The following is a 16,604-nucleotide window of genomic DNA, read 5'->3' as shown; positions in this document are numbered from 1 at the left end:
TCTATCTATCTATCTATCTATCTATCTATCTATCTATCTATCTATCTATCTATCTATCTATCTATCTATCTATCTATCTATCTATCTATTTATTTATCTATCTATCTAGTAGTATTATCGTCTATTACCAATATTTTTTATATTTCCAGCAAAACCTCCCAATCTATGGATAGGTGGTAATGATTTAGGCGAAAATGGTAAATACATATGGTTCTCAACGGGCAAACAATTTGATTTTAGCAATTGGAGTAAAGGCAATCCAGATAATTATAAGGGCTTAGAGAATTGTGCTCACATTTGGGATCAAACTGATTTTGAGTGGAATGATGGTTCGTGTAAATCGAAAATTGGTTATATTTGTGAAGAGAATCGTTTTGCGGCGGCAGCACGTAAGGACTTTGCAATTAAAAAACATTTTATAGATCAATTGTTTGAGTTGTAAAGAAGTAGAAATATGTAATAAAAATTTAAAATATTTTTAAATGAAAGACAAAAGATTACAAAGGATTTTTTATGTTAATATTAACTTTTAAATTGTTTAACATTAACAAGTGTGTAAAAATGCTTGTTAGGATTTTCAGTAAAGGAACTAACTAACAACATCCATCTGTCTATTTATCATCCCCTTCGTAACCATAAAAAATGCGAAAGCAATTTATTTTTCTTGTTTTTGTTTGTTGTTGTAAATGTAGCTGTAATGGCAAATGACGTAGTTATTATGACGCAGCTTTACAAATACGACAACAACAAGACGATAAAATTTATTAACAAAAACAGTTAAGAATGCTATATCCGTTTTAGTCGGAATTTATATACCCTTCACTTTTGAATATATTAAAAATTATTAGCTTAGTGTTGAAGATTTTTTATTCGTAAGTTCTTATTAGACAGGTTGAAATCCAAAGACCAATATTGACATATTACTCGAATATACCTATGTATATTTGCAATTAGTGGAAAATTCGTAATATTTTTAAACTCTATATATGTATGTATAATATTCAAGATTATTAGATAACTGAGAACTTCGGAAAGTAACTTTCAACAAAAAATAGAGAAAGACGGAGATATGATTCCTAATCGTAAATATTATTATGGAGTGTCAAACGTCTTGACAATCATAAAACACTGGTGAAGGGTATTCAAAAGCTGTAAATAGTAGATTTGTATTAAAAAGTGGTTGAATTCCTTGCAATATGAGTCAACAGGGGAAACAAGAACAAAACAATTTCTAGCCGAACTGAACACATGTCCTTAATACAAAAAGAAATAAAATAAATACAAGCAATATTTGAATACGGGAGCGAATGTGACATTTATTACAAGAAATTACAAAAATAGTGATGCCAACTTGTTGAGACATAGATAAATTTATAAATTCGATAAAACTTTGAATACAAATAATTGCCGTATGTCTTTCATTTTTCGCCTTTCGGTAAAAAAATTGTGAAAATGTTTAAAAAGATGTAAAGCTTTTCTGAAATTTAGAAAAAATATTCTTAAACATTAATTATTAAATAAAAAATTCACTAAATTAACCTTACCAGTCTCGCAATAATAGGAAGGGGTAATAAAAGATCTCCAAAGAAAAACCAAAATATTATTTAAATTCTCAATAAAAAGACTAAAACAGCCGGTGTTTTGAATTTCCCCCCAAAACAAATAAAAGTGGTGGTTGTTTTTGCTTACTGCCGGTTCACACAGGGAAACATTTTTTGGAAGCTTTTGATATTTGTGTGAGAGAGAAATAGAAATAAATCAAAAGTTTTCCTGTGCGAAACTTTGCAACTACTAATACCCATTTTGTACAAAGAAAATCCCAGAACGCAGAAAAGTTTGATATTAAATTCTCGGGTGTTATTCTCGATTCGAACACAAAAATGTGTAAATTTGTATCTTAAATATGTATATTATATTTGGAAAGCAACTCCACTTACAGACGATACTGAACGATTAAAAAAATCCTTTAGGGATGACTGTGGTGTCTGTGATTGGTTTGATGAAGGGTTAGATCAATATTACGGAATATGTTTGGTACTTTTGTCAAGTAATACAACATATACCCCTTAAAAAAGTAACTTTAAAGCTAAATGTTGGGAAAGAGTTGATGTCACATAAATAAGACCTCGGCACACCTATATACTCGTATGAATGTATCGAATGTTTTCGCCTGAGTATGTCGCATGAATAAGAAGGTAACTGACATATTATGCAGACGTCATCAATTTGGATTCCCTTCTTTGTCGGGGTATGTTTAGGCACAGCTCTTTTTTCTCGGTGTGTTAAACCTTGCATTTGGTTTATTTCTATCTATTTGGTACATCGATTATGTCTCTTTGGTAAATTATAATTCAATTCCATCAGAAAACGATTCTCCTAACAAATACCGCCCATAATTATTTGCAAAACTACTGATAAACTCGATTTGAGAAGAAATCAAAAATTAAAACATTTCCTTAAAGATAAAAACTTTATAAGAATTTAATTTAAAAGCATTTAATTGCTTAAAAAAAAGTACTCATAATTGTGTTATTTTTTTTAAAAATTCGTCATTTCCTTTAAAAAAAAAATTAAAAAGAAAATTATATTTATAAATTTATATAAAAATACTTTAGTTATAAGAATTTGATTAAATTAGTTAATAAAAAATTAAAGTAAAAACAATTGATCAATAAAATTCTTTTTCACAGCTAAATTTTTACGCATTTCTTTTAAAAAACGATTTTCTTCACAGATAAATCCCATTTTTTGCATACAATTCGCATCGTTCCACTCAAAATCTGTGCGATCGAAATAGTGGACACAATGTTCTAATTCGGTATAATGATCTGGATTGCCTTTACTCCAATTGGTGAACTCAAAACGTTTGCCCGTTGAGTACCAGATAAAGAAACCATTATTGCCCAAGTCATTGCCACCAATCCAAATATTGATATGTTTATCATCTATTTTGAAAAGGTAATTCTGAATTAAAATTTCCTTATCTTCTTAAATGAACACCTTACCAAATTGGGTTTTTAATATTTTTATTAAAGCTGTATTTTTTTCTAGCGTATCCACAGCTCCTAAAGTCATATTTTTGGCGGAGCATTCATTCCAGGCCTCGTACCAGTTATACTTTAATTGAAGGAAATTTTCGATGTATAAAAATTATTATTAATTCTATTAACTCTAAATATTTACCTTTAACTCGGTTTCTATATAAAAAGGTGCAAAATCGTCTTCATTATACCATTTCTGTACAGGCACACTTTCAGCAATTTTTATAAAAATGCTAAATATAATTATTAAATTTATGATACATTTTAATTGTTTCATGTTGGCTGGTTGAATTTATAATAAGATTTGAAAATTTATTTTAATGAGTTTTATTACACTCTTATTTAGTTTAAGCAACAGTAGGAGGGCTCCAAATTATTTATGTTTACAGTAGTCGATTTACATAGAATTCTAATCTTAGATGCTGTTAAGATCCAATGACAACAATAAACTATTTTTGAAATCGGATCTAATTTATCACAAAATTACGAATTTATTTTGACTTTGTCGAAGTTTCTAAACATAAAGAGAAGTTATCTATTATATTTTTCTACCGTGATGATAACACCAGTTCCTCACCAGGTCCGGAGTCAATGTAATTTCTACTACTTCCCTAGTCGTTATAAATTCCCAGAAAAGGATATAAACAGAACCATTTCAGATTCTTGAATCTGAAACGGAATAAGTGGTGAATCTAAATCATGTTTCCCAGCATTCCTTATATAAAATTTGAGTATTTTGGTCTTCATTAACTAGTTTTAAAAAGTGATGTGTATGTTCTCTAAAGCATCTCGAGAATCTTTAAGTAAAGAACTCATTCCAGAACGTATACAACGTTTCCATAAAATCCGCTCAGAATGTGCGAAATTCGAACTAAATTCATAAGAGTTAGTTCATAGAAGAGTTAGTTTAGGCCTGAGTCATATATAAGTTCAGGAAATTTCCCTTAAAAATTAATTAAAAAAAAATTCTAGAGCAAGTATAAAATGAATCACCTCGTATTTTTGAATAGAATCCATGTAACTAGTAATGCCATTATTTCTAGAACGTAATTGTGATTCTAAAGTATTTCGAAGAAGTTTTCAAGGAACTACAACTATTGCTAGGTAAATTATCAGTTAAGAAGTTTGTAAAAAAAATATTGCAATTCCATTTCCAGACAATTGTCAGACTATAAATTTATCTGTCAACAAATATTGTCAGTTCACACTGTTGTCCGATTGTTCTAGGGCAAAAGTTGTCAGATCCTATTTTAACTGCATATTTTCTTTTATTGCACCACTCTACAATAGAAAACAGTTATCAAACGATTGTAAAAGCCTTACAATTTCATTTCCAAACCATATTGACACTCGTTGTCAGATTTTGCAGTGACAAAACTCTTTTAACGCATGGTACAACCAATAGAAAACATTATTTGATTGTCGGATTCATAAAATTCGAACATGTGACAATAACAGTTGTCAAGAAATTATCTGACAATGACAAGATATGGTGTTTACACGATTTTTAGACAATATTATTTTGTAATATACTGACAATAATTTTTCACACCAAACATTATAAGTGCATACAGTTTTTAGACATTTTATGAACATTTTTCTGCCAACGTTATAAGATCTGACAGCCGTGTGACAACGTCGCAAAACGTTTGTTTTTTAAGTTCACACGGTTGTTAGACATTTTCGAAAAATTTTTAGTCTACGTTGTAAAATTTGACAACCGTGTGTACAAAGCTTTAAAAGACCTCTAGTCGTAGGTTCGACAAAAAGTGTTTATTAATGAACTAGTGCCAGAACCGTTCCATAGAACTGCTGTCGACTACATAACGCTTCCACAAACTAGCGTAATTTTTCTGGGATTTAAGCAGTTTTTTTAAATTTAAAAAATAACCGTTTAAAGCTTAGTTTCCCCTTAGCGTACAGATTTTTCCAATCTGGCATCTTTTTGTTTAAGACAAAAAAACCAATGCATAAAAGTGAGAGAGAGAAAGAGAGAGAGAGTGAAAATTGTTTGTGCTTTTTCTCTGCAGTTAACCAAATGAAACGATTTTATTCGAATAAACACAACAAAACGAATAAAGTGCTAGCATTTTGGTTGCTAAAATATTGAAATGAAATTCAGTTGCTTTTTAAACGTCAACGGTAAAAGACGTGTGTTACGAAAAGGAAACGGAAAATCAAGCAGTTTTAAAACGGTTAGCAAAAAAATAATAACGTAAAGTATTTTTTATAAACAAAAAACTAACAAAGTTTAGTAAATAAAAAAAAAAACTAGTACATAAATAATATGTAATTATTTTTAATTATACAAACAAAAAAAAAGTGGTTTATTTAAAACAACAATTACTAATAAGTTTTTGATTACAATAATACAATAAGTGTGGTTGGTGTTTTTTTTTTTAGTTGAAGGTAAACCAGTTTTTTGTTTAACTTTAAAACAACAAGTTCAAAATTTTGCGCGTATTTGGAAAACAATAACAAAAAAAGTAGTGATAAAATGCGGGTGCTGCAACAACAACAACAGCATAAGTTTATTTTTTTGTGAATTTATTTATATGGACAATTGTTTTAAAAAAAATTTAAAGAAGCTTTAGTATTTTTCAAGGCCAGTTTTAATTTTTAGGGAAATATATAAAAACGAAATTTTATAAAATAAAAAACGAAAAAATAATTAAAATTTTTATTTTTATGTTTTCAACTAAAAAAAATTGTGTTTATGTGTATGAGCTTGTTTTAATCATGTGCTTTTTAGAAAATAAAAAAATTTATTCGTTTTAGTGATTTGTTTTTATTTCGGCGTTTTTTTTCATACGATTCTCCAAAAAGGAAATTAAATAAACAACAACATTTTAAATAAATATCTACTGAAAAAAACAAAAACAATGTGTGCAAACTTAAGTGAAGTGAACACAATGATGATGATGATGTCATAAATGTTTGAAACAACAACTACAACACGTAATCTTTAAAATAAAAAGTGATCGTCGTTGTCGTTCTTGATGAATCGAAAAAAGCCACACATTTTCAATTAGTATCTCTGTGTGTGTGCGTGAGTTTGTGTTTTGCAAATGTATTTCTTCAATTTCTTTACGTTTGACTGACTGCTGCTGTTTATTGTTTTTGTTCCATTCTAAAGTTTTTGTAAACAAATTCGTAAGATAAAAAAATACTTTTCTGATTTTGTTCACCCTTTTTATTATTTTCTAAGTAATTTAATGTTATTTTTTTAAGCAAATTCAATTTTAAACAATTTATCTTTAAATTAACTTAAAATTCATATTATTTTGAAGAAAAACTTGTAGGTACATACTCACGAAAATGTTTTAAATTGTTTTAGGTATATTAAATATATAGAACTGTAACGAACCCCAGATTCTTGGTAGTGTTAAAGCCGTGATACACAGTTGTCAGTAAAATGTTCAGAAAAGGTCTTATAATCGTCTGAACTTACAATTTTTCTTTTGCAATATTGTCAGAAAAAGCATTACCGAAAATATTGCAAGACAAAATTTGTAAGTTGACAGTACTATTAGACATTTTCTGCACATTTTACTGCCAACGTTGTAAGATTTAACAATCGTGTGTACATAGCATTAGTTATTGTGGAGTTATTGTCATACTAGAGTAATTGTCATTACTTCTGGTACTCATTCTATGGGAAATTGTTATGATTCTAAAATACATTTTAAGATTTTCAAAGAAACCAGTTTGTTAGCAGTAACTAGACCTAACACTAGTTCCATGGAACGCCTGCACTACCGAAACTACTTTTTGAAAATAATTGTTTCTTAAAAATGGTGCCAATCTCTAAAGCTGATCTCTAAAGCTTTACTAGAACTTCTTTTAAGGATGACAAATTTGAATGACAAACAGAAATCAGTGATTAAAGAACTTGTTCCATAATCAAAGAACTCTTTGACAGAATCTGTTCCTTCATGTTACTGTTTCTGTGACAATTTCGATTAAAAATATAATAGTGCTATATAATAATGCGCTCTAGAAGTAATTGCTTTCCTTATGATTAAGAACTTTAAAACATTTTATAAAAGGATCTGAAAAAGTAAATTTCGACCTTTATTAAGAATGGGTAAACTTAGAGTAAATTTGATTCAGTAATTTTAAAAGCACACTTCTCAAAAGTATAGTACATACTTTGATTTTAATTGAGTGACAGTTCTGAATATATAATTATACAGAACCGGCATAGGACAGTAGTAAGTCACATTTTCACTTCTTTATCTATTGACATGTCTATTGACTACATTAACTAGTCTAGGTACTAATCTATGGACTAAACTATTCTTGTTATGAACTAGCCTAAAGTCTAATATATAGACAAGTCCATATAGTATTATTATATACATATTAAGCCCTGTGGACGCCATATTTATTCTAATCGAATTTCTACATTCCGTTATTGCTCGGACTTCTGTCTGGAAGTCTATCTGGGAAAGTAACAACCTCTTAGCTTGTATGCATAAAATTCTTTTCATAACGATTCTACTTTATGATTATTTAAATTTTCTGCAATATTTTAGTATTACAAGCTTAGTGGGTCCGAGTCTAATATTTGATCTAATTTATTGTTAATATTATTCACTTTGATTATATTAATGTATGTATTAATAATAATACTAAATATTTATTTGTTTTATCTTTTAGTATTTGTATTTATTTCAATTTGTAAACAGCATGATGACTTCATTTCATGATTTCTGTTTTATTTTTATTTTTTAAATCATGGTCTTGTTAAGAAAACCAGATATATGAACATTAAAATAAAATAAACTAATTTATTTCTTTTTTATTATTTGTTTTAATCTTATGGCCTATTTACATTTTTGCAAATAAACAAACAAAAGTAATACTAACTTTTTATTAAAAACTCTTTTGGGGTGTTATTTAAATTTTAAAGAGAAATTTTTGTTTATTTCTTTAAAAATGCAAAATAATTTTGTAAATGTGTTAAAAGAATGAAGAACATTGAATTTTGAAAAAAAAGGAAATTGTTTATTTTCTTTAAAATATTAAATAAAGGCAATAAAATTATTTGAATTAAAATAAATTTGTAATCCAAATTAATAATATAATTCAACAGTAAATGTTTGCAAGTAATATAATTTGCATAATTCTTTCATTTTCAAACCAATATTATTCCAATTTAATTCCAAATATTTAAAAACTCTGAATTTTATTTCAAGCCATAAAACTAAATTATTCAAGAAGTTTTATCATAAAAGCTTTATGCAAAAAACAACGCAACTAATGAAGTCATGTCAAGAATTTTGTATTGATTTTGAAACTTTCTTTATTTTTTATTTCACTTCGACAAACATTTAACAGAATTTTTTTATCTTATCTATTAACTGCTAATATTTTTTTTGCTTTTGATATTGTCATGAAGCAATTTTATTTCATTGTTATCTATTCATTATCACTTGATAAATTTGTAAAAACAGTGACACAAGTTTTCAGATAAAGTTTAGTTAGGAAGGTAGGTCTGTCAATTTAAAAAAAATTTTCTATGTATACACAATCTGTTTCAGACATGGAAAATTTTATTCTATATGATATATTAACTTATAAACTTTTGATAAATACTTCACATAGTAGTTCTATAGTATAGTCTAGCTATAGTCTAGTCTAGTCTATAGTCTAGTCTATAGTCTAGTCTATAGTCTAGTCTATAGTCTAGTCTATAGTCTAGTCTATAGTCTAGTCTATAGTCTAGTCTATAGTCTAGTCTATAGTCTAGTCTATAGTCTAGTCTATAGTCTAGTCTATAGTCTAGTCTATAGTCTAGTCTATAGTCTAGTCTGTACTTTAGTCTATAGTGTCTATAGTCTAGCGGAAAACTAGTTTTGTACTTTAAAACCTATTAAATATTAAAAAAAAACAATTTTCCATGCCTGACCTTTTGGTATTAACATGGTGTAATTGTTGATAAAATTCTTAGAATTACTTAAATTTCTAAATAATTTTAATCTTTCCTTCACTCCCTCCCCCTAAAAAACAACCCAAATCCTTCACAACTCTTTTGCAATTTTTTTTTTGTTTATAGTTAATGTTAATATTATTATTGTTTTGAAAATAACTAACAATGAATAATAAAATATATTTTTATTTGTTGTTGTATTTTTTCACTTGATAACGTGTAATATATAAAAATAGAAATAATATCTCAAGAAATATTGTATGACTAATCAAACGTTCTGAGGTTTCATTTTCATTTACGAATAAGTGAGCAAAGATCACGACAATTTTATTCTTACAAAACTTTTAACAAATCAAACTAAACTTATTTAACCACAAGATTATAAATAAAACAATTTTAAGACTTTATTTAGCTGTTTAGTTTAGCCAAGTAAATACCTTGAGATTTACATATTGAGGTTTCAATATGAAGTGTATTTTTAAAATCTCTTATGAACAAGTGTTCAGTATATCGAATTTCTTTGCTTTAAATCGTTTTTCTATGCGAAAGCTCATGTCTATTCTATTTCAAATATTAATCCAAAAATAAATATTTTTTGATAATTATAATTTTAAAATAATAATTTACTTTCTAAATTTGTTTAGATAAAACTCTAGACCTTGAAAATATTTCTTTAGAATTTTCCTTTAGTTCCATAAATTTATGATTTCCTAACAAAGAAAACTGTTGCAAATTGTTTAAAAAATACTTTTATAAATAATGATTTGTTTTTCATTAATTTAAATAAACTTTTAGTTTGTTTATAAAAACATTAATTAAGTTTATAAACAAAAGAAATTTAAAAAATTTTATGTAAAATTTATAAACAAATGCAAATTTTAGAATAATTTTGAAAACAAATGAGATAAAAAGGGAAAACAAAATATGAAAACGAATAGAAAAAAGAGTTATATATAGTAAGTAAAGTGTATACATTACTAAGTAATGAATTGTTAATACTAAATTAGTGTAAAAAATTTAAAGCATTAGTGATCTATCTTTATTAGTTCCAAATATTTCAAAATCAATACAATTCCATTTAATAAATCAATTATCAATTTTATTCGATTAATTTCATTCAACTAATTAGTGCAACTAAGCAGTGGCCTGCATTATGATCTATGACCAACAATTCATTTATTTTTAAAATAATTACATTTCAAATTACTTACACAAAGGGGGCGGACAGGTCATTAAGACTTAATGACCCCAATATTGTCTATAAATTTATTTTTTTCTAGTCTGCACTGCACTTGTTCAGTTTATACACAACTATTTAATGTTCGTATGTATGTATCTATCTATGTATTATCACCACCCTTTATAGACGATAATTGAGTTTTTTTTATCAATGAATGAGGTTTTAAACAATGAAAGTTGTAAATAACGAACTTTTACAATAGTTTTTTTTTTTGGGGGGGCTTTGCATTAACAATTGTGCCCATACATATACGTTAATTGGAAATTGATAAAAAAGAAAGAAATTGTAAATAAGCAAAAATGGAAGTTATTTGGCAATAAACAAACAAAATTGTTTAATTAAAATTAATGTTTACAATTCCTTTTTCTACAAAACTTTCAATGCATTTTGCAAACTGTGACAGGCCTTTATAATTCGTTCTAACTAATGACAGTTTACTCTTAAATTTAAACAACATTTTGTGCATTTTATTGTCATTTAAATGAGTTTTATTTTGTTATTATGAGTTTTAATCTTATTTTTATGGTTTTATTTTGTAAGAATAATAAACATTTACAATTTAGCTTTAAAAAACCAAAGTTTTAACACATTTAATTGTCTTAATGGGCTCGTTTTATAACTTCCACAAATCCCCAAACGATTTTATCTCTAGAAATCTTTTTAGTGCATTTATACACTTGAAATTGTTGTTGCTGTTGTGGAAGTTTTCTTTTTTTTAAAAGGAGGGAAATAATTATATTTTATTTACATTATAGTACATAGTACCTAAAATAAAGCCTTTCACCGAGCGACCACAAAAAGTACTAGTGACTGTCATCTAGAGAGTAAATTGCTGGTAGTGTTGTAAAGAAATTTGCTATTTAGGGTTTTATAACCAATAAATTTTTGACCTAACTATAGACTTGACTATAGACTAGACTATAGACTAAATTATATCCTACACTATAGACTAGACTTTAGACTAGACTATAGACTAGACTATAGACTAGACTATAGACTAGACTATAGACTAGACTATAGACTAGACTATAGACTAGACTATAGACTAGACTATAGACTAGACTATAGACTAGACTATAGACTAGACTATAGACTAGACTATAGACTAGACTATAGACTAGACTATAGACTAGACTATAGACTAGACTATAGACTAGACTACAGACTAGACTATAGACTAGTCTATGTTCCCAAACTAATTTATTTAAAATCTGCATTAATCTAGCAGCAAATCTCTTGATAAACTTTTTTAAATCAAAATAGCAAAACTATGTTACTATAAGTAAATTGTTTATTAAAAACATTTCAGTTAATTTTAAAGCTGGGTGCATTTTGTATTACACTTCCTATTTCAAATTTCCCCTCCTAGTTTTTTTTTTTTTTTTTTTTTTTTGAAAAATAAGTTTTTTCCTGTTTTTTCTATTTATTTTCGTAGGTAGATCCATTTGGTTTTTCTTTTATAGCATTCAACTTAATCCAACAGGAAACCACATCCGCATAAAAATTAAAACTTTTTTAATTTAATTCTATTATTTGTTCTTCTACAGTACAATTGAGATATTAACTGAACGATAGACGCCTCTTTGTTTCAAGTTTTGAATTGAAATGGAAACGTGGGTTATAATAGAGTAACTATAGTGAAAAACTTCTAGCGTATCGCAAAAATAATGTTTTGTACTTATTTTTTTTTTTAATTTAATGGAACAACCTTTAAAAAAGTATTGTTATCAAAATGGACTAAATTAAATGTTTAAGCTAAAAATAGCTATGAAACTAAGAACAAAGCTATTTTGTTTAGCAGTTTAAAGCTCTAAACTTTTTACAAGCATGAATTATTGCAGCATAAGTAATGCAGATAGTAAGCAAGCCATAAGCTTAGTGCAAAAGCTTTAATAAATTGTTCTCAACTTTTTAAAACTTTATCGAAGCTATTCAAAAATCTATTTAAGTTGTTGATCTCATTTTCAAAATTTCGGGTTAATTTAAATGATTTTTTTTTGTACATTTTTTGCAATATAAACTAAATAAACCAAATATCTCTTATCTCAATTAACTTTAAATGTTTGTGTAAATAATTTTCTTAATTTTGTTATTGTTGTTTTTTTCTTAAATAGTTTCACACATTTTAAATTGATTAAGAAATAAAAATACGCCACAAAATTTTCAAGATTAAAAATTAACAGAAACAAACAAAAAATAAATAAATGAAATTATTATTGAAAAGCCATGTGTGTTGTCTACATATTAGATATTTAGATTTTTTTCTAATGTAAAATCTTTAAAATTTTTTGAAACGTTAAAGTAATAATTTATAGTTTATTTCTTTTCTCTTATAAACAATTTCAGTGCCATCAGTTGTTAAACAAAAAAAAACAAATTAATTACTGAAACAGATAATTTTAGGGGGAAGCAAAAACATTAATTAAAATTTAACGGAAATTTGAATTTAAAAGATAAATTTTAATTGTTTTGCTTTTAGCAAATGTGTTAGTAACATTACAAAAAATTAATTAATCTAAACGATTTTTATTGAGTTTATAGGTTTTCAAATTTATTATGGACCAAAAATGAAGTCTTTAAGAAAGCTATAAGAATTTATTTTACTAAACTGTTGCACTATCACATTTACTATTGATCAAACAGTAAAATAATCTGGACTGGTTTGACAGACATTACCCTAGTCAGAGGCCCTATGTATAGGAACTATAAACTCTTTCACGTATACGGGACACCGGTGTCCCAAGATTTTTCTTACATTGATTTAGAGCGTTGTTTTGAGCTCACAGCTACAGCATATGGTTATTTCGAAAGAAAACAACGTTATTCTAAATAATTAAATAACTAAATAACTAAATAACTAAATAACTAAATAACTAAATAACTAAATAACTAAATAACTAAATAACTAAATAACTAAATAACTAAATAACTAAATAACTAAATAACTAAATAACTAAATAACTAAATAACTAAATAACTAAATAACTAAATAACTAAATAACTAAATAACTAAATAACTAAATAACTAAATAACTAAATAACTAAATAACTAAATAACTAAGTAACTAAATAACTAAATAACTAAATAACTAAATAACTAAATAACTAAATAACTAAATAACTAAATAACTAAATAACTAAATAACTAAATAACTAAATAACTAAATAACTAAATAACTAAATAACTAAATAACTAAATAACTAAATAACTAAATAACTAAATAACTAAATAACTAAATAACTAAATAACTAACTAACTATCTATCTAACTAACTAACGAAATAACTAACAAAGTAACTAACTAAGTAACTTACTAACTAACTAAGTAACTAACTAACTAACTTGATCTGTCTAATAGTCCTATGTAATGCAACATAAAAACAACATGGTCCATAGCATGCATTATATGGAACCGTATTGCGTATCACGCAATCCCATAATTTACACAAACGAGTACTATTTGGATTAGTTTTGAACCAGTCCTGGTCCTCTGAGGAGTACACTTTACACGCGTGTGCAGATTTTTTTAAACTGACTACATATTTCTATATTTCTAATTTTCTAGGAAATGGTGTTAATAACTATATTTTTTTTTTACTTGAGACGTACGTTCATTTTCATGTAGTTAACTTTCAAAAAAATGCGAAACACAAGTGTAAAACATCTTGTAAACACGCACTTTTGACATAATTTTCACACGATATTTTCATTTAATTTAGATTCATAATTAACTGTTAGAAATTACTTAAATAAAGCGATATATATCAAAAGTGTTAAATACTAGAAATATGGAAAAAATGGTGTCTTAGTCTTTTTATATTTTTCATTAAAATTTTCTACAATTTTCGCACATGTTAATAATAATTCAGCTTAATTATTAACATTGCCTTGTGCCATTAAACAAAAATACTGACTAAATTAGTTTTTTATTTAAAAGATTTAATTTTGTTATCTTTTTAAAATTTTGTACAGATTGTTTTATTTGAAAATGTATGATGTTTCGCATAAACGAGTGAGTGACCTTTAAGATTTATTGCAATCTAAATAGTTTTTTATGTAAAAATATTAAATAGAACATTTTAACAACATTTTTATTGTACAAAATTTTGTAATAAAACGACACATGTTTTTTTCGATTTCTTGAAGAGTTTTGCTTCAACATTAATTTTTTAATAACCTTCCTCAATATGTTTGAATATTAAAAAAACATAATTTTATTTCTCAAAAATTCGGGGAAAGCGGATATAATATAATCAATGAAGCTGAAACGAATAAAAAAAAAACAAAAAAATCCATACTTTTAGAACAAATATTGCGTTATAAGAGGCCATTCGGAAAAATAAAAACAACTTTGAAAATTTCGTCACTTTTTTCGTTGTTTTTCATTTTAACGCCTAAAATTGTTCCAAAACTCATTTTACTGAATAAAATATCAAGAAAGAAAGAAAAACACAAAATAAAAACATCAGCAGCAACCAACATGCGGCAAATGCCACTGACATTACGTTTCCATTTTGGTGGCAGTGACTGACTAACCGTCCGTCTGTGTGTCTGCTTTGGCTGCAACATTTTTCTTTTTTTGTTTTTTATTTTTCGTATTTATTTTTCTCTGGTATCTTTTGAAATAGAATCATCATTTTCATCACCTTACGACATACATTTTTATCTTTACGAATTTGAATCGAAAAAAAGTGTTAAAAAACTAAACAGAAATGATGAATCATCACCATCCACAAGACAGTGCCGTCTTATGTAGTGTCAATTAAAGGCAGACTAAATTTTAGAGATGCCAATTAAATGATTAAAAGTAATCGGATTATTTTGGGAAGATTTTTAAAACTGAAATGACTTAAAAAGTCTACACACAGTAGACACTCTAGTTGTATGGCCGGCAGACAATCAATCACTCGTCTATAGTCTAGCTAAGTCTATTGCCTAGTCTATAGTCTTCGCTATAGCCTAGTCTATAGTCTAGTATATAGTCTAGTCTACAGTCTTATTAAAAGCTAATCTAAAGCCTAGTCTATTGCCTAGTCCATAGTGTAGGATATAATCTAGTCTACAGTCTAGTTAATAGTCTAGTTTATAGTCTAGTCTATAGTCTTGTCTATAGTCTAGTATATAGTCTAGTCTACAGTCTTATTAAAAGCTAATATATAGCTAGTCTATAGTGTAGGAATAATCTACTCTATAGTCTAGTTAATAGTCTAGTCTAGTCTAGTCTATAGTCTAGTCTATAGTCTAGTCTACAGTCTAGTCTATAGTCTAGTCTATAGTCTAGTCTATAGTCTAGTCTATAGTCTAGTCTATAGTCTAGTCTATAGTCTAGTCTATAGTCTAGTCTATAGTCTAGTCTATAGTCTAGTCTATAGTCTAGTCTATAGTCTAGTCTATAGTCTAGTCTATAGTCTAGTCTATAGTCTAGTCTATAGTCTAGTCTGGTCTATAGTCTAGTTTATAGTCTAATATATAGTCTAGTCTATTGTCTGTCTTGAATATAGTCAAGTTTATGGTCTAGTTTAGTCTAGTTTTAGTTTAATCTATACTATAGTCTTTATTTGAGCGTAAAATTTGTATAGCATTTGTAAATAGTACTATTTCAAAATTTTAGTTTGAAATAGTCCCTTAGTCACTGGATAATGTATTTCTGTGTTGACTAACCTTAAAATTCCTGTTCCAATTAACAGTTGCATGTTTATATAACTTTAATTCGAATGACATCTAACTAAAAATTATTTGAAACTTTTCAAACAATTGCAACCTGAAAAATGTAACGCCAGATTAAAAGATTACAAACTTAATTAATACTTGTTGTTGTACAAAAAAATAAATCTATGAAAAAAGTGGTTGAAAAAGTATAAGTTAACAAGTATTAGCGCGGTGAAAAAGTGTTCACATTATACAAATATTTCAAAGAAAACGTAAGCATATTGAAAGAATAAACAATGGTAATCATACTATTTAAACTTTGAACCGAAATCTTTTGCAATAGTATTATTCTTAAAATTTTAAAATTATTTTTAACTAAAGTGACAACTACCAGGTACTGTTAATTCGTATGCACAAAATGAAGTTTTTTTTGAAATTTATTTTCCTAGAATTTAGTGTTAAATTAGTTTGATAACCATAGAAACCGGCGATATTATAAACAAATGGCAAATACTAAAATGAGGTCAACATAGTATTTTTATGTAAAATAGTTCCTGTTGATTATTGCTTATATGTATGTGGGTTATGTAAACTCTCCTAATTCCCCAAACACTAATAATATAGTTTTAATCTAACATGTAAACGTAGTTACTTAGAATAACAAGCTGCAATACCCACCCATTTACATATATATATTACTTAAGGTAATTTAGAACGACTACTTAATAGATACATATGT

The 16,604-nt window shown here is 26.8% G+C and overlaps 3 protein-coding genes across 8 annotated transcripts in view; 2 read left to right on the top strand and 1 right to left on the bottom strand.

Annotated features, from left to right (window-relative positions):
* The window catches only part of LOC111674801 (lectin subunit alpha-like), a 2,176-nt gene extending 1,681 nt beyond the window's left edge, over window positions 1-495 (top strand). Inside the window, exon 3 of the mRNA XM_046946845.1 lies at window positions 150-495. Within this exon, the coding sequence (XP_046802801.1) occupies window positions 150-442 (293 nt within the window). The 3' untranslated portion in view covers window positions 443-495. The remainder of the gene's footprint in view (window positions 1-149) is intronic.
* Window positions 496-2,598: 2,103 nt separating this feature from the next.
* Window positions 2,599-3,343, bottom strand: LOC111674800 (lectin subunit alpha-like). Its single transcript, XM_023435456.2, has 3 exons — window positions 3,184-3,343; window positions 3,006-3,117; window positions 2,599-2,945 (listed from the first exon to the last, which is right to left on the bottom strand). The coding sequence occupies exons 1-3, from the start codon at window positions 3,316-3,318 to the stop codon at window positions 2,650-2,652; spliced, it is 543 nt and encodes a 180-aa protein (XP_023291224.2). The 5' UTR covers window positions 3,319-3,343; the 3' UTR covers window positions 2,599-2,649.
* Window positions 3,344-5,145: 1,802 nt separating this feature from the next.
* Window positions 5,146-16,604, top strand: part of LOC111674837 — a 28,590-nt gene continuing 17,131 nt past the window's right edge. For 4 of the 6 annotated variants that reach the window (XM_023435502.2, XM_023435506.2, XM_023435505.2 and 1 more), the window contains exon 1: window positions 5,146-5,236. The gene's annotated coding sequence lies outside the window, so the exon portion shown is untranslated. Of the gene's footprint in view, window positions 5,237-5,295; window positions 5,451-5,998; window positions 6,195-16,604 lie in introns of those variants that run through there. The other 2 variants (XM_023435504.2, XM_023435503.2) reach the window with 2 other exon arrangements.

This window comes from Lucilia cuprina, chromosome 3 (genome assembly GCF_022045245.1).
Source record: "Lucilia cuprina isolate Lc7/37 chromosome 3, ASM2204524v1, whole genome shotgun sequence".
Lineage (NCBI taxonomy): Eukaryota > Metazoa > Arthropoda > Insecta > Diptera > Calliphoridae > Lucilia > Lucilia cuprina.
Note: the sequence above shows the minus strand (reverse complement) of the source record. Positions and strands in the feature narration are given on the sequence as shown.